Raw genomic sequence first — 19545 nt, 5'->3', positions numbered from 1 at the left:
TAAAAATCCACTGGGGAGCCAGTCATGGCAGGGACTTAGTCTTTCTAATTGCTCTGTAAAGCGCCCAACACACTTACGGGTGCAGTAAAAATAACAACAGTCACAACAAGAATAGGCGCACTTCGTCCATTAAACATCCAGGCTTTACCAGGGAGCAGGAGACATCCAATGAGGCTCACAAAGTGAGATGCTAAAGCAAAAGCCTCTTGGGGTGGCCAGAATGGTGCCATTCCAACCCCTCCCTCACGCCAGGAAAGGAAAGGCCTGGAGAACAGAGCACCTATCCTGCACGTTCTGGGTTCCTGCAAGCCAAGGCAGGAAGCACCAATCGAGGTGCTGGGCCTAACCCATATGATGGGGTTAGAGCCCGTATAATCTGAATGCAACCAAAATGTCATAAAAGGCCTAGAGGCTAAAAGTGGAGACAGGTCAGACTCGGACAAGCAGGCTTACCTCAGACAGTTTTTTCCAGAACCTGGAGATCCACATGCCCATGAAGCAGCTATGAACTGACAAAGCACGCTGGATAATAGACTTCAGAATACCGACCCCACCCACCAAGCAGCTTCATTCATATTCAAATTTCTATAACCATTAAAAACAGTTTACAGTTACGAAGTGTCTCTGTGAATGTCTCCACTCTCAGCATTTGGAAAGAATTACTAATAATAATATTCCCCCCAAAAGTCTGCGTGTAAGTCCTGTCCCATTAGAGCCAAAGTTACAGTTGTGTGAATAAACAGCACTGCACAGGAAATGCAAGCAGCACCTTTCACACTGACAGAGCAGGCACGGCCATGAGCACCGGACACCTGGGTCCAGGAGCATGTGCATCAGTCCTGAGGGTAGAATGTACCCACTGGAGGAAAACCCTTGACAAGTGCCCCGAAGAACACAGTCTGCACCTCAGGAGAGAGAGGAAGTCAGCAAGGCCGTGCCACATCTCTGATGTACAAGGGGCTCCCGAGGCAGAGCGGCGGCAGAGGGGGCTGAGGGGACACATGACTTTGGAGGTAGGTGGGTGGATTTTCAAAGATCAAATAAAATCAATGCTGGGAGCTACCCAGAGTTGGGATGTGAACACACTGGCTCCCTGGGGGTGATGCCATCCTCCTCCATCTTGGGCCCTCTGGCCCCACACAAGCACCCATGCTATCCAGTGCTAACATTTCCTCACGGAGGGAGAGTCACCTAAAGTAAAAGCAAACTGCAAATCAGACGTTGGAGTTCTGAAAGTATTTTAATTTTTAAGTGTCTGAGTCATTAGAAAGGCCACATATTTCTAATCAAGTAAATCTCATTTGCATATGCAAATTATATCTAAATACTCCGCACCATTAATATGATTACTAATTACATAATAATAGTCACCGGTCTTCACACAGATCAAACTTACAGTTTTGTATCTATTAGGGAAATTGTGCTTTGTAATTAAGATAATCCTCATTTCCAGATGCTAATTATCTATATAATAATTAGCCCCTTTTGCTAATGCAAATTAAGGATTTTCATCCTTATTGGTAAAGGAGTTGCTTATTACTTAAAGGAAAGACACCCCAGAAATCCTCCCCACCCCACTAAAGGTGAAAAGGTAACTTCATTTTTATCAGTCTCATTTGTGAATGCAAATCAACCTTGATTAATCAAGTCAGAGATAAACGCGCCCGTCTCATAGCATGGATGGCTGCCTATTGCATCTTTCCTACCCTCAAAGGAAAAGGAACATTTACAGCCCACAGCCCACAAAAATATTTCAGACAGATGCAGCAATTCATCTCTCTGTTGCAAAAGCAACACTGATACCTAGTGGTGCTTTGCTAGAACACCTCCCAGAACCCCCTGGCACCAGTGGGGAGTCTGAACAGAATTCTGCCTGTTTCATTATCAAAGAACTAAAGAATGAGCTTTTGTCTAGGTAGGAAGAACAGATTTTGAGAAAATGCTTAAAGAAAACAGGGACACCGCAGTTGCTTGTATTATTAAGTTTTCTGTGCTCAAAACAGCAATGAAAATAAGCTGGCACCCTCGCACGGTGACTAATGAGGTCTACCTGCGTAAGAACAGAAGGGCTGACAGCCAGCAAAGCCTACTTGGCAGGATCCAACCTGGGCTGCGATACATTCATCATCCGCTAAACCAATCCACCAATTCCACACCACCATTTGTCATTAATTATGCTAATCAGCAAACCATTACTCTCTGATGACACTAGAGCACTTATTAGCTAGTTATGGCTTTTCAAATGCACAGCTTATTGTGTATGCAAGGGCTGTGCATACATTAGCCCACAGGGAAGAAATGTCCAATTATGAAAAGAAGAAATTTGCTATTATCTTCTTCTAACAAACCAATTTAGTAACTACAAAAGTCTCTGAACTCAGAAGGGTTTTTTTTAAAAATAGGAGAGTTTAGCAACTGAAACAAGAGAATTTTGTTTGCAATAACTCTCTGAGGGTTGGAAATAAAGTGACATTATTGAAATGAACAGATTTTGTTACTTATACATAATCATAATTTTTGCATCCAAACTTTAAATGATCAAAGGCTTAGAATTTTTTAGAAAATGGTCTTGTGTTGGTCTGTTTTTTAAAGTAACTAATTTAGTTCTATAAATATACTCTTGTTGCTATGAGCTGAACAACCGTGTGTAATGTTTTACAGTTCGTTTACAGCAGGTGCAAGACATTCACAGAGGGAGGTGAGAAAGCGTGGTCCCCTATGTCATATGTAATTATATGAGAAACAATCTCTGCTAACTCCTAACATGTCCGGGAAATACAACATCTGATAAAAGAGGATCTGAATGACCTTGCCGAGGCCTGTGTAACGTACACCATAGGAATACGTGGAAATTTACAGAAGCACCTTTTAAAAAATTGAGACCACTGCCAGACCCTGAAAGAGTTAACAGATTCAAGAGAGTATTTCAGGAATCGATTACAAATAACCAACAAAAACAATGTTCTTGGATATCCAATCCATTTACAGATTCTAAGTTGTTTTGTTCACTCTGAGAGTCATACCTCTAGTTTTAGAAGCTTAATATGTGTTAAGAGATCATTAATATCATCAGAGTAAATGGGCCTATTAAAACATCTTTAAGCAATATCTGCACATAAATCTCCCTAAACTATATTTAATGACTGTACTTAAGATACATTATATGCAAGTCTTAATGAGACATTAGATAGCATTTTAAAGATTAAAATTAGAGAATTCACATAAAGTCTGTCCACTCAACGTAGCCTGAAGCTATGCTGATGAAAAGCATTACTATCAAATTATTACTTCATTAGAACAAATATTTTCTAATCATTTCTGATTTATACCATTAATCCGATATATAATAGCTATATACAAAACAATTTTCCAGTTGCAGGGGAGACAAGTGAAATTTTAAGCCTTTTAATGGCTGAGTTAATTACTTGTCTTTAGTGAGTTAAAAATAAGCACTCTTTTAAAGACCATTTCCTGTACCCCTGATTTTCTAATTTAATTGGGAAATTAAATTCTATAATCTACATTTTAAAAACGTTTGCTGTTTTACTTTTAAAAGATTAGTAAGATTAATTAAATCCAACCATGAATATACCTTCAGCCTCTTTATAAATGTCGAAAAGGTGACCATTAAGGATTTTATGCCCAAATTTGGCCTGTGTAATAAAAAGCAGAGTTATTTTCAGGCCACACAAAAAACCAGTGCTGTTTGCGCCCACTGCTGGCCCACACCGGAAGTGAACAAGCAGACTGGCTCAGAGCTGAGAGAACATTGGCTGTTTGTTTCGGCAGAAGGCATGAGAATTAAAACAAAACAAAACAAAAAACAAAACCAACCAACCACCCTAAAACTTGTCAAATGGAGAGAAAAACCAGCTACCGCCCACCGACGTCAATGGGATTCGTATAAAACACAGTGATGAGAGCCACCAAAAGAAAAGGCTCAAGTCCTGCCTGTGGGCGTAGGACAAATAAATAAAAACAACAAGGAAGTTACACAGACTCTGGCATTATTCTCTGACAAACCTACTACAGCAGACGATGGAGTATGAATGAGAACCGTGTGCTTTGGAGCAACTGCTGCGCTACTTGATACTTTAGACAGATGACACCTCCCGCACCTCCCTAGGCACTGTCCAACTTCCACAGGGAGGTGACAGCCACCTGCATTACCAGCAGGCTGTGTGGGGGAAGGCTGCTGCCCTGCTCCCATCCCCGCCGCTCCTGGAAGAGCCAGCCAAAGGGAAAGGCAGACCGGGGTGCCCAGCAGCAATCCTGCTGCGTATGCTGGTATCTCAGATGCTGACGGGAAACCAGTGCCGTGCTCTTCGTGATAATCTGACAGTTTAGTCAACATTCAAAGTGAATCACAATAACCTTCTTAGCAAGGGGGGTTTGTGTGTGTGGTTTATTCTGTATAAACAGCTTTCAATTAGATAAATGAAACCCAACAACCTTTATAAATGCTTTTCAATTATGAAATTATGCCATTGAGTGATCCAGATTACGTTAATCAGGGAAAACGCCACCATTGACACCTCTCAGTAGGGCTCAGTGCATGCCACGCGGATGACTGCTTCTCCTAACAAAACCCCCCCACAATTTAACTGCACCAGTCATTAAAAAAAAAATCCTTCTTTATTAGGTGAAATCTGTAGCAACAAGGCTATTTTCATTTGTTCTGCCCAGATCTTCTATCCAAAGGAGAGAGAACATCTCCATGTAATAATTTTGCATTTTTAACTGTGTGAATTATGCATTCTTCATAAACAACAGCCTGGTTCTCTACACTGGAACTCCTTTTTATTAGCAGCACAGTAACGAACAATGAGCAATGTGTTCTATTATTCTTTGTCAAATCACAAAATGCTCCATTAGAGTAACTGTGCTGGTCAATGTAATATAGTAGATTAAATTCAACTTCTGTGCAAAAACCACTGTAAAACAGCATGATAAGAAGGCTATAAAAAATTTAATTTTACTCCAAACTATCACCAAAAAAAAAAAATGGTGTGAAAAGTAATTTTGCATAATCAGTACACGCCATCTGGAACAATTAACTGATTTCTATAGAACTATGAGGATCAGTCATATCTGCTTATTAAAGATCAGAAATTATACAAGTAATAAATCCTTGAAAAAACTAAGCGTACTCCCGCCTGTCAACGCTATTTTAACTTCAAATACTGAAGAACGCCTGATAAGGCTGAAAAGAAGAGATTAATATATGCAAATTACATCCAGCATTTAAAATCCCCAACAACTGTCTCCAGTTTTCTGTCCCTTATTGCTGCCTTTATGTTTTATTCATACACCAACTCACCTGTCACTTCATAAGCTATAATATTATGGGGGTATTATTAAACAGCATAAAGCCGTGCTTTAATTGGAAAGCTTCATTGCATTTTCCAATTATTTGGAGTAAATTAAAAGCAGATGCACATAGTTTAATAAGGAGTCTAATATCAGTTCCGGGAAATCAAAATTCATTGTCATTACTATGCCGTGATAGTTTTGCAAACCGTACTCAATTTCAGAGGTTTTCAAAAGAAAATCTGTCTATGCAATCTGTTAATTGTCATTCGGTTAATAACTGTTTAAATATCCAAACTACACAACAGCTTTTGATTAAAAAAAATTAAACTATGGTACTCATACAAGCAAAACAAATACACTGCAGCTCCTCTTGAAGGCTTCACTCCTCCAGCAACTAGTACAAGATGCAGCGGCCTGTCTGCACAGCGATATGAGTAGCAGTGAGCACATCATGCTGGTACGCTGGCTCCCCACTGACTGCAGAGTCCAGTTCAAGGTCTCTGTCCTAACAACCAGAGCCTGGGTCCGAGTTGCCTCCATGGTCATTACTTGTCTCATTGCAACTATGATGCACTGGAAAAACCGCACTGTTGGTCAACGGAGGTAGGCTTATGCGAGTGCAGGAACTGGCGTTCGACTCCAGATACAAGAACGACCAAGGACCTCATCACCTTCGGAACTTAATGCAAAATCCCACCTTTCCAAGTTAGCTTTCCCTCAAACCAAACCTTATAAACCCGCAACCTTGGGAGGAACAGGGAGCTTATCATTATTTCTGTGTGTCGGTGTTTATGAGGTGCTCAGCCACAGCCTAGGACTGGATCGAGATAAATCCCTGGACAGAGAGAGAGAAGCAGGCAATCCCTTGAAGACATTATAAGCACTGGAAAAATGGACAGAGACACTGGGAGTGTAGTTGTGCACTCACACCAAACCTGTGGCTTCGTGCATGAGCCGAGACGGAGCTCTGGAGAGAGGCATACAGGGAGCAGGGCTGTAGCGAAGGCTTTTACAGTTTTGCATAACTTAGGAAAAATGAACCTCCAAAGTTTACCCGTTTGCCATAAAAAACAGCTTTTTCACTGAATTAACCAGAAAATCTACATGTTTGAAAAATAATATTGTTAATAGCAGACCTTGGAGCTCCACCATTCACCAGCTGGTCACTGACCTGATTAGAGTGTTGCTTACTTTTTGTGAAAGGAGGACACAGAACATTACTGCACATCAGCAAGCAGACAGAAAACCATACGCAATAGGAGAACTGATTTTAGAAGGACACACTCTCTCTCTCATATTTCCTAGTAAATACATGTCTATACTTTGTCTAAATAAATAAGATTTTACTTTTTGAAATATGCATGTGCAGCCTTTTACACAAGACCTCAGCCTCCCTCCACCAATTGTTGGCAATAAATGGAACCTTTTACACTCCTGAAGATTGTCCAGGACTCTCTCTAGCCAAAAGGGTAGAAATTGCAATAGGGCAAAAGCAGAGGCTGACTTGAATCTTGGCCCAGTGGGGTTTCAGTGCAGAGCCCAAGCCATACGGCTAATGTCACAACTGGTCTGTTATTATGGACCTCGCTGATTAAAATTCAGTGTCACAAATTTAAATTTGGTTCTGCTTCTCTTCTTGGAGAGATGCATTGAGTTCAAAAGCTGGGATGTCAAAATGCAGCACAGGGCCTCGTCTCTAGAGAGCGGAGTCCACTAAAACACTTGAACATAAGAGGGTAATGCAAAACAACCAGAAACTATGTTCAACGATGAAGATAAAAGCAATTCTTGTGCAGTGATCCAAAAAAATAGCATCTTTCTTTTTTCAAAATTACCTGTTTTAATACAGCAGACACACTGTGCCAAGTGAACCATTTAATTATCTGCAAAAATGATGAATCAAAACAATAGTTTGCAAAAATAAATGACTAACCTCTGATTAAAACGTCTGTCCTCATTACATGCAGATAAAAGATACAATACCTTAAGCAAATGTATATCGAGGAGACGTGGCCGTACTGTGGCATGGATAACCTGACGTTTTATAAAAGGAAAAAAGCATGGCGTGCTGAAATGTAAGGAAATTTTTAATTTTCCTCTCTTTCTAAATCTGGAAAACCAATTAAAAAGAAGGGTTTTTTTTATGTGGCGTAGACAGCGAGCTCACGAATCCTCTGAGCCAATCACAATTCCAAAGTAGGCACTGACAGAGAGCAAAGCCGTCACAGGCTGAACTGTTTGTAGAATCAAATCCCCTACAAACGGACCGGGCTATGAAATTCAGGTCAGGGTCTGTGGCAATGGGATGGCAAACCCTTTCAGAGGTGTTTCAGGAGGAAAAGGCACATGCCAGACTCAGAGCAGTGGTACAGAGATGGGCTGTGGGAAGTCAAATTGTTTGCAATGGATGAAGGCATGTGGGAGCAGACTAGTGTGAGGAGCAGAATAAAACCCAGCCTCCGGCAGTGACTTTATTGTGCAGGGACTCCAGACCTGTATGCTTTATTTCCATTCCAAATGCCTCCTGAAGAGAAAGGGGGGCAGCTATTCATCCATCTATCCACCCAAGTTTTTAAGAGGCTACCCATCACCGGAGTATCTGAGCACTTTCTCTCAAAGATCACTGGATTTAAAAGAAGTTTTGAACACTTAGAGCCCGACCGATTCCTGTGCTAATGCCCAGGTTGTTCTTTCCTTCGGAGCATACGTTCCACTGATGCCCGAAGTGTTCCCAGAACCCGATAAACTGCAGCACCCCTGGCAGAGGGAATTCATAGCTACCCATTGCCAGGATCGCCATTATCTAGCCAGGAAAGGAAGTTGGCATTTATTTCAGGAATCCATTTGTTTTGATGGTTCCCCAGATCATAAATACAATGAGCTTCCAATGTCTTTGCTGTCTCTGGCACTCGCAGTTATAGAACTGTGTTGGGATTATCACTTATACCTACGTCTGATTTTATGCTCTTCCCTCCACAGCACTGAATTGAAGCTTCCAAACTTTTCCTACTGCAAACACCCGGACGACAACGCTCAGATAACTGCAGCTCTTGTTCCAGAATCTGACTCTGGTTAGTGAGTGTGGTGTGGGCTTCCTCATGATGCCAAAGTGAGACCACCAGCCTGCCCTGGCTAAGGACAGTCAGAGAGAGACGGAGGCTGGAAGACCTGGTTTAGCTCTTCACTGGCTCCCCTCTATCCTCAGCAGAGCTGGGGGTGCAATTCACAGCAAACTGGGCAAAGTTAGCCCCTTGGTCTGTTTCTAAATTAGCTATGAGCAGACTAAGGACCTGGTTCTCCTCTACATCTGAGTGCAGAACAAGGGGCAGCTGAAGGGAGCAAGCTGCAGCTCCCGGATTCAGGCCTGCTCAGTCTTGGCGTACACTAGGGCAGCAGGTGCCTCCTCTAACTCACAGTGCTGGTGCAAAGTCCCTTCTTCCAGCAGATGATCAGGTATAGCAGAGCTCAGCTACCCCCTGCCCCTGCCGTGCCCCTTTCTGCCCTGACCCCAGGGACAAGGGTCTATGCTAACTCTACCAGTTCTCCTCCAGCACAGATTTCCCTGATAATGAGGACATTTCCCCTGTGGAATCTCTGGCTGCTTTAAGGCCACCATGTGCTGTGCAAACAGGTCTTAGTAGATTGGAGACTCCAGCCCTACGAATTTCAATGCATTTGGCATGTGAAGTGACTTGGCGAATGCTTTGTGTGAACATGTGTCACCCCATGGGCTGCTGGCCCGCGGTCTGCTGAGATGGTTGTTTTGACAATTTGCTATCAGTAAGTTGCTAATTGTGCAAGGTGAGCAGTTACCTAAGTGACACAGTCAGAGTTGTTTCTGCTACGTGAATGGACAGCTTATCGGTCCACAATCAATCCCAGAGAGGGCCCATGTGGAATTATGAGGATGTTTTTGCAAACAAAAATGTCACTCATGACTGTCACGGAATGAGGAGGATGCTGGAGAGTGCCGGGAACTCCAGGCCCTTTTCGGAACTAAGATTTATGGACATTTTTTGCAGAATTTGCTCTGCTTTCCTTCTCAACCATGTATGATGTCTCAAGAATTCAGATGATGCCGTAACCAAAGGCGTCATAGCACCAAAGCTAGCCATGAGGGGAGTGCCAATATCTCATCTCCCAGAGCTGCTGGGACAAGCTCCCTCTTCCTGGATTTGTCAGGCTTTTAGTGACCATCACTCGGTCTTGCCAGTTGAATCTGGTGCTAGCGAGTGTTTACTATCCTCTCAGATGTTGTATTTTAGTCAGAGAAACCAGACATCCCACAAGTGATTGTGTGAGCACTACAGAAACCAGGTGTAGCATAGACTGGAAAACCCTCCCCCCCCCACTGCTCCATTTCTTGGCTCCTTCCAAATGGGTCACCTACAGGTGATGCACAGGGCAAAAAATGGCAAGTGCAGCTGCTTCCTTCCAATTGTGAATGTTACTTTACCGGGAGCTCACTAGGTCTTGGATGCTATAAAACAAGTCAGGCATGCAGAAAACAGTTCTCTGCCTAACAAAGGATTTCAGCTCTGCTAGAGCTTGTGTCATTCATTTTCTTATAGACAACTGTAAAACAAATCTGTAGAATAATGAGCCCCTTTTCAGGGATGTGACAGATCTATTCCATCTCAACTCTGACTTACAAACCACCTGTCCTTTACATTAAGCTGGTTGAGACCTTCATCTTCAGTTAATTCCCCCACCCCCCGCACCCTCCCAGCACCCCAAAAAATCCCTAAACAAAGAAAACAAAAAACCTGTAAGTATTCAAGAACAGAAATGGGCATTTTTAGAATACTGCAACTAAATCCAGGATTACAGCCGGAATGAAATAAAAGTGGGGTTCAGAATAAAATAAGGAAATATATTTGACTGGTACTTAGTTGCAACCCACTTCACATGCAGGTATTATGCTCTAACGGCATAAAACATTCTGAAGTGTAAGTTTTGGTCTAGGCAACAACGAACTGGTATCAAGATTCGTTGTGAACTCCCAGCACTTCAGAACTCTGAAGGATCTAGTGATAAATCAAATTACTAAAAATAGCACTCTTACCAAATACTTTTAATGCTGGCTCCAGGGATGTGGATTTCTAGAGGATCTGTAACTAAATCAAACCCTTCTGCAAATGTAGAATTTAGCAATGGATGTCAATTTCTTAACCCTATTTTTTCTTAAAAAGGTTTATTTAGTAATTTCTTCCCTTACTGCTACTGATAGGCAATGCACTTCTGGATCCTGTGTGATGGACTAACACCACCACAGACACCGTCCGCATGGCTGCCACAATGACATCAACTTAATCCGTTTTAAAGGACACGCACCAAAATATTTTAATTGTTTAGGGCGGACAGCTGGCAAGTGCTCTTTAGAAGTTATCTGACCAACAATGTATCAAAGTGCTCTTTACCTGTCTTCTGCTGCCTTTCCACAACCAGCAGTTCTCATATTTTATCCTTCAAGAGCAACAAACTCAGCTGTGGCCAAGGCGAATCATCATCAGCATGTTTCAGAGTAGCAGCCGTGTTAGTCTGTATCAGCAAAAAGAGAAGGAGGACTTGTGGCACCTTAGAGACTAACCAATTTATTTGAGCATAAGCTTTCGTGAGCTACAGCTCACTTCATCGGATGCATCAGCAGCATGGTACCTGAAGGTTTCTTCTAAATAAAAAAATGCACAAGAGCAGGATTTCACTCACTGAAACTAGAGTTTTGGCTGAGATAAAATCAGTTGCAGTGATATCTATAAGTTTATGGCCTTCACAAATTCACACAAAGGGACTTTGGCTACACGGTATGCACATTCTGATGGCTCCTGTGCAGGGTTTAGCTGATCGCCATATTTGGAGTCAGGAAGGAATTTTCCCCCAGGGCAGATTGGCAGAGGCCCTGGGGGTTTTTCACCTTCCTCTGGAGTGTGGGGCACGGGTCACTTGCTGGAGGGCTCTCTGCACCTTGAAGTCTGTAAACCATGATTTGAGGACTTCAATAGCTCAGACATAAGTTAGCAGTTTGTTACAGGAGCTGGTGGGTGAGATTCCGTGGCCTGCGTTGTGCAGGTCAGACTAGACGATCATAATGGTCCCTTCTGACCTTAAAGTCTATGAGAGTCCACCACATTTTGCATAATACTGTCTTTATATGGACACCATGACAGCAGGTGTTCAAACCCCAAAAGCTACAAGCATTGCTTAATGAAGATCCATCTGGTGTGTGGCACAGGATGATGTACAAACATATCTAATATATAAATACATATATAAATATATTTCCATCTGGGTGCATGACACAGGGTTTCGTACAAACTGAGCTTGTGTGAAATGTGATTCAGAAGTTGCCTACAGAGGAATTTCACATAAAATATAAATGATAATCCTACGCAGTCACTTTCACCATAGGTGACTTTGCCATGGCTGGATTAGCAGAGAGATCTCTAGCTATAATTACACGTGTCCTGTTGAACTGCCCAAATATACAGCAAATTATTTTTCAGAAATCACAAATAATTGACAGAATGTGGCTTTGCCAGGTCAGCCATTGGCTAGTGGCACAAAACACTGCCACACTCCCATGCCCACCTCTGCTCCTGAGGGGCTGAAATGGTAGGAGTTTTTAAAAGCTGGTGCAATTTGTGCAGCGGGGTGCCAAGCTCCTAAAACAGATAGCGCTGTGTGTCCTATGCATGGCTGATTCTAACCTGCCCCACCGCAGGCCTCTCTTTGAGCAGGCAGATGTCTTCCGTCTCTAAGCAGAATTTGAAGAGGGCTTTCTATGGAGTATCTTGTAATTCAAAAGGTTTATGTTTCAGTGGCACTTACACAGCAGAAAACTTATTGGAGGCAAGAACCCCAAGGGGCATCAGCATATTGGCCTGAAACACACTGTTTATTAACTTCAGTGAGATAGCTACAGTGGTATTAAAGCACATCCAATTAGCGAGGACTGCAGGAATATTTGCACTCTTAAATCTCTTACTTTCTGAAAGGGTTAAAGCTTATTATTAGCATATAATTTACAGGTCCTTTCTCCCAGGAAAGAAATAATGCACAGTAAATGCCACATTCATTTTAATAATACATGTTACAGTCTGTGCCCAACATCTGCACAAAGGTAAAGCAGACAGATTTTTGTGACATGTCCCACTCTGCCATCCAAACACAGGCTCTTTGTTTCTTAAGTGACGGAAGGTTTAATCAAGAAAGCAGGCAATTCATCAATCGAAACAAGGCTGCTTGCACGGCCCTGACAGCACACACATGGTTTTATACAGAGAAAACCTGGCCACCTGTCAGCAGCACCTTTTACATCAGGATATACAAATACGCAGGGCGATCAATCCTTCAGCCCTGCCCATTCATTTCTTAGTTTTCTTATTATATTTTTCTTTATGCTAGATGTTGTTCTCATTCTTCGCAGGGATAGATGGTGAGACAAGGCGAGCTATGGCTGTTTGTACACTATCATAAAAATTTATATACCCTTAAAGTGACTTATTTCCCCTCTATTTGAGCACCATTATTATAAATAATTTTTCACCTCATTCAGGAATTTTCCCTGTAAGCTATTATCTGTGGCTGCATGAGAGGGCTCTCTCTCTCTCTGTCCTTGTGGCTTTGATAAGCCAAAGCAATATGCTCAGGGATGCTGAGGTCTGAAATGAAGGCAATATGTAGTCACAACAACATCTTAATTAAATTGAAGGCTATGAAAAAGGACTATGTTGTAAAATACTGAGCAGCATTTGTCGATGGATCTGTCTGGAATGAGGCATTCCCTGTCCTAATGGGTGGTCATTTGAAAACGTATAATAAAACTCGATCCACTGTTTGGTGCCAGACTCCCAACAGCACAGGAGACCCTTTGCAGATCCAGTCATATATAATCCTGGCTATAAAGACGGGTGCTCCAGTCCTGGGGTGTGACAAGGCGGGGAGAAAACATCGTGTGTGAAAAAGAATAAAGTGATTCTAGACAGAGGCCCTGATCCTGCACCAGAGCTCTGTGCAGGGAAACCCCGAGCAGCATTACAGATTTGGGGCCGTATTTTTCTATATGCAGCAAATCTTGAAGATTTATTTATTGCTCTAACTTGCAATCAAGAATCTTTTTTATTTTTTTCTGTCACCCAGCATTTAATTGCTGAGAGTGAAAATGTCCAAAGATCAACCAACCAACCAACCTTCAGCTCTATTTTCACCTTAATTACAGATCTGGAGTCATTTAATTATTACAGAGATAATGGCCAGGTCCAATGTTGTCATGCCAACTTACACCATCTGAGGGCTGGGCCTGGCTCTGTACGTTCAGAATATGCACTACGTGTGCTCTTTTTTACCCTCCTTGGTGTAACATACACAGATTCCCTTCCACCCTCCTTTAAAAAAAAATCTATACCAATTGGCTGAAATTTTTAATATGGGTGACGGAGATAATTATACATATTATGAAATTGATTAACTGCCCATCTGCTATTTAAATGAGGACTAAATTAAAATTGCAATGGCAGGGAAGCAGATATTCAAAAATCATTAATTATTTGGAATTGCTTTTGCTTTCCTAGGATGTCAGAATTGTGCAATAAGAACAACACCCATTTCAGTGAGCGCCAGACAGCGAGCCAGCGCCTCTCCGTCAGCAGCATTAGCCACCTATCACTTCTGTACCACTGCTAATGGGAGTTTGCAGAAATCAGCAGTGTCCCATGTAAGCTGGCCTCTACAGGGGGCTGGAAAACAAAAGTACAGCCCAACCAATCAGGGAGCCTCCACCCTGGCTCCATCCTCCTGGAGGATTTCTCTCTAGGCAATCTGACTTTCCCACAGCAGTTCCTAGTCAACTTTCCGGAGTCGCTGCTAATGCCACACGAACTGGAACTGCCAAGGCAGCAAAGGCTCACTGTACCACACTGTGGCGCCAGGCTTTCACCTGAATAACTGCTCATTAAGAAAGATGCAGTAAGCAAGCTTTCAGAGGTGCAAATGTCCAATTATTGGATAGCAATACAGGGACTGCAGACTGGATTAGTCCCAAGGACCATCTGGCCCAGTACATGGTCTCCCACAGTGGCCAGCACTAGACTCTGCAAAGGAAGTTTTAGTGGTTAGAGACTGGCTTAACCTGTGAAAGAAGGACATTGCATCTCCCTTCCACCACTCTGCTAGCCATCGTTATATATTTTAGGTAACAATCATGATGCGGCAGGCAAAGCCACCCTTGGGAGGTTCTTAGTAAATCCCTAACCCTTTATAAACTAGGCATTTTTAAATAACTGACTGCCTGGTGATGCCAAATCATCAACACAAATGTGTCGCTCAGGGCTGCAAGGGACAGAAAGGTAAAATCAGTCTGGGATTATGCTAAAGGAAAACCATGACACTATGGCAGAAAGCAATCCGACTTTCCTGGCTTTTAGTGGTGGTGTCTTTGCTCTTTACAACTTTCTTGCAAGTGTTTTTTTTTTTTTTTTTTTAAATCCTTCATTTACTGATAATCATCCTGAATGAAGTTTCAGGTCTGGGAATATCACAAGCTAATGACAGAACCCTGCACTGGGAGAATACAGAATGTGGCTAATTCAGAATTTCCTTGGCTCTGTGGTTCAGGGAAAAGCCTGGTTATTGTCCCTTTCAAAGGGCATTTTGGAGCTAATAGGTAGTTAGAGAGGCAGCAGATTTCACAGATGCCTATCTGCCACTGTCCCACTGACTGCTTAGCAAAGCAATATTTAGACCCACTAAATTGTTCAGATAGCTACATTTCTGCTAGTCCTAAGAGGCTTGAAAGAACAATGCAACTACCTGTAAACAGAATTACCTTTAACCAACTGAAAAGAAACAGGGAGTCAGGCTCACATGTGTGCAGGTCGGGAATGCTACAAAGTTAGCGACTGGTGAGGACTCAGACTCCCAGCGAAAGGTGTTTGATCTTCTCAAATACCGCAGCATAATGCTCTGCTCCTCAACAGAACTGGGATCCAGGGAGAGCCTGGCATATAGCAGCTACCAGCATGTGGAAACAGCACCGAAGCGGGGGGCTACATTTGCAGAACCCCCAATAAGCAGCCGGGGACACAGTATTTCCTTCTAATCCAACGCTGACCTGGCCCAATAAAACATCCAGGCTCCGTAACACCCTGCCCGACACTTTCTAGAGTAGCAGCCAGCCTTGACTTTCAGTCTATTTTGATTCCCACCCAACAGTTCTAGCCATTCTCCTTTGAAGGATTCTGCTTCACTGCCAGTGTCTACTGCGGGCTCTCCTTAGACACAAGCTCTTAAACTGCACGAAGAGAGTACAAGACCCGCAACATGTCACCATCAGTATCCTACCTGTGCAAATCTAGACCCCAGCAGAGTAATCAGGTGTGTACATTCGTAAGTTTCCTGTTACCATAGCCCTGTAGCAAGGGACTAACGCTGTACTGTAGATAAAACTGACTGACTGCAAATTACACAGACAGAACAGGACATTTTTGAATGGCTACCACCGTGTCCGGATGCTAAACGTGCCTTTGTAATGCGAAGCACTCAGCGGGAATGGTCACAGACAGCACCTAATCAAGGCTGCCGAACAGGCAGCGATGGTCAGACGGCACACCAAGACGCCTGTCAACGCACAGGAGGTTTCACATTACTAGACCTTTTCTGTGGAAACGTTCACAGCTGCAATAGCCATTACAACAAACAGAAGCACTGCAGCTTGTATTACAATAGGCCTGGAGGAGGACTGGCAGTCAGAAAAAAAAGTTACATACTTTGATTGAAATTTGTGCAAACACTGAAGCCTATTGCTTTGCCTGGTTTTATAGGCTTGTTTTGCACTTTGCCTGTAAACATCTGGTGAAATATTCAGGGTCTGTATAAAATAGGTCATCTTTCCATGCTCGTTCTGCTGCCGGAAGCAGCAGTCCCCAGGAATTCCTACGACCAAGGGGTCTCTCCAGCAGCTTTCAGGCAGAAATATTGCTTCTCTGCCTGCGGGCGCCTGTTGGGCTCATGAGGTGTCAGTAAGTGAGAACTCATGACCTTCCCTTCCTCCCTCTAGACCGGTGTGATGTGAGCACAAGAACATGCTTTCCCTTACAGAGCCAAATCTATTAGGGCAGAAGAGTAATGAGAAAAACCAGTCCTGACATGAATTATGCCATTGTTATATTCCATACATTCAGGAATCTGAAGCTGCAGTTTTAGCAGGAGATTACCTTTTAAATAACCATTTGATGATGGTACATGAATTAATGCCATGTTCCTGTGTTAGAAGTGTCACTCACCATTAACAGAAAGATCCTGTGGATGGCACAGGTTTGCCACTTTTTCCTCCCTTAGATGCGCAAGCACAACATACTCTATCTTACACCCCCTGAATTCATGGCTGGTTTTCCTGGGGTCCCAATCAGACCTGTCAATCCACCATAATCTAGTGAGGCAGCCAATTTCCTGGCCAGATTTTGGCACAATAAATTTTAAAGCCAGATATTTTCTTCCTTTTGTGAAAGTGACACAACTAAGGGAACACTAAGGCTAATTAGCTTTTCACCAAGGCTACCAGAACAGTTTTAAAGGCCTGAAATTAGTCTAGGGAAAAGCACTTGAGAAAATCATTTAAGTCTGATATTATTCTGAACCGTAGCGGTTAGTGCAGGATATGATTTTTTTTGTGTGTGCATGCGCGCGCACACACACACACACAAACACACACACACACACACACACACACACACACACCCTGTATGTAGATAGTTAACATAAAGAATGCCATCTTGGCACATAATACGTAACATTATTCAGAAGTTTGTAGGACCACTACATTTATTATTGCTGTGGACTACAAATGGCTTCCAGACTACACTGCTCTTGGCTCCACAGTGACTCGCTCTGTGAGATTTTATATTTATAAAAACTCCCCTCACAACCTCCTAGCTGCAGCCAGGCAATTCCAGCCTTGTATCTGAGTGTCAAGATGGGTTGCCAGGGAAAGATGTGATGGGCAAAAGTATAACGGGGCTCAAAAATGAATTAGAGAAGTTCATGGAGGACAGGTCCATCAATGGCTATTAGTCAAGATGGTCAGAGATGCAACCCCATGCTCTAGGTGTCCCTAAACCTCCAACTGCCAGAAGCTGGGACTGGATGACGGGGCTGGATCACTCAATGATTGCCTGCTCTGTTTGTTCCCTCTGAACCACCTGGCACTGGCCACTGTCAGAAGACAGGATGCCGGGCTGGATGGACCAATGGTCTGACCCAGTATGGCTGGCTTTGTGTTCTTTCTGGCCCAACCATCACCACAGAAATAAAGAATCTGTAGACAAAAGTCCTCCTGAAATGGGTTTGCACAGGTGTCAGCATGGGCCGAGCTTCAGGCCCAGTACCGACACGGGATTGTGTGCAGGGACCGAAATATGCTGTGCTGGCTGGTTATTTTCATTTATACACATGCATGGTCTCGTTCCTGCTCATGGTATTTACATATGTATTTTAGTTGTTCTTTCATTTACATGCATACTAGAGCTAGTATGAGGGGAAAAAAAAAATCAGGAAAAATATTCATTGACATTTTTTCCACATTGAAATTTGGAGACTTTTGACCAGCTCTAGTATGCGTAGGCCTGCCCCAGATGGCAAATAGTGCCATTTTCTGAATAAAGAGTCAACGTGTGCTCATATCACATATATGGTTAGTGCATGGGATTCTGGTGTCTCTCTCCTCCAGTATCTAAGACGTCTGGGGAAAGATCATGAAAGGCCCCAATGCTCCTGAAGAGAGTGAGATTAAGGCCACTCTGGAATTTGCAGATAATGGAGGGAAATAGGAGTACGCCCCCCATCCGGAAAAAAAAGCTAGAGAGGTTCTAAAAGTAACAACCCCCTTAAAACCAAAGAGTGTCTAGTTTTTGATGTATCCCAGAGGAGGTGAGGAAATTTATGCCGTGCCTGCACATGACACACTGAGTGTGCAGGAGTTCAGTTATTTTATTTTCACTATGTATGTGGTGGGTTTGTTTGTTTTTTGGGTGGGGGTGGGAAGAAACCGGAGCAGTGTCTATGCGGAAACCGGGCTTATCACACTGAAAGAAGTCTCCTGTAAGCATGGAAAGAAGCTATGGATTTTATGAGGTAAATAAGGGGAGGTAAGCTAAGGATCAGGGCAAAGGGGAGAGGAAGAAAGATAAATAGACGTGTTAGACTGACAAAAACTACCTAGAAATCCCACTCCTAGCACCCATTCTCCCACCGGGCTCCATTGTTTCCAGTGAACAATGGCACTCACTGTTCGTAACAGTTGTGCCTGAACATCCTCTGGAACTAATTCGCATCCCACATGTTTTTGATGCTTGAGTGACAGAAATCTTGGAAGTCCAGTGTATGGATCCCACACCTCTTTCCTTTTTATGCAGCCAGGACTGCTCTATTTGGTTAGACTTTCTGATTAAGCTGACAGAGCATAGTATAAGAGAGAGTCATCACTGCATACACTAGCTTACCTGATATGGCGTATAAATTTGAGTGCTGGTGTTCAAAGTCGAGTCGGGAGTTGTTACTTTTGCCTCGAAAGCTCGCGGGAAGCGTCAGAGATATGTGCCTGGTGAAGAGAGGGGGGAATGGAGATGACATTATTACAGAGCAGGAGAAGATGCTGCTATCACCCCATTCCTTAACCTGATGATAATTCCTGTGAGCTTAAGTGGTAAACTGCGAGCAAAAGGCAGAGTGGGCCCAAATCACAGGAAAGTGACAGAGCTGGTGACCCACCCACCCACTCGCCCCTGAGAGCAGCATGGAGCGGTATGGGGCAGGTGTCAGTTTTTCATGAGCATTCCCTTGACTTATACAAGTGTCCCCATGATGCAGTACTAACAGTCTGCAGGCAGGCACTGAAGGAGCTAAATGTGTATCTTTCAAGCAGTCAGCGGATGTCTATTACAACTGTGGGTCTGGATTTCTCTGTAAGATAAAGCCCTGTGACCTTGCTGCATCCACAAATACAATCCCTGGGCAGATGTTTTTTAAACTTGACAGCCCACTGCATCCTCCCCTCAGCAACTCAGGCTTGATTACTCCAAACAGAACCCAAATGTACGAGAGGGTTTCCTCCAGCCCCACACTCGGAGAGGGACAGCAGCATTTTCCATCTCACCCTTTCCATACTGCCCTTGAGAGACCAACTAAACCCTGCCCCAGGAAAACGCTCCACAGAGCTGCACGTGGTCGCCAGCAACACAG

At 43.2% G+C, this 19545-nt stretch overlaps 1 protein-coding gene across 6 annotated transcripts in view; it reads right to left on the bottom strand.

The window, feature by feature from the left end:
• Positions 1 to 19545, bottom strand: part of MVB12B (multivesicular body subunit 12B) — a 110400-nt gene that overhangs the window by 32650 nt on the left and 58205 nt on the right. For all 6 annotated transcript variants that reach the window (XM_074973997.1, XM_074973998.1, XM_074974003.1 and 3 more), the window contains exon 7: positions 18807 to 18904. In XM_074973997.1, coding sequence (XP_074830098.1) covers positions 18807 to 18904 — 98 coding nt within the window. The remainder of the gene's footprint in view (positions 1 to 18806; positions 18905 to 19545) is intronic.

The sequence above is a fragment of the Natator depressus genome, chromosome 16 (genome assembly GCF_965152275.1).
Source record: "Natator depressus isolate rNatDep1 chromosome 16, rNatDep2.hap1, whole genome shotgun sequence".
Lineage (NCBI taxonomy): Eukaryota > Metazoa > Chordata > Testudines > Cheloniidae > Natator > Natator depressus.
This window is presented reverse-complemented; position numbering and strand designations above follow the sequence as displayed.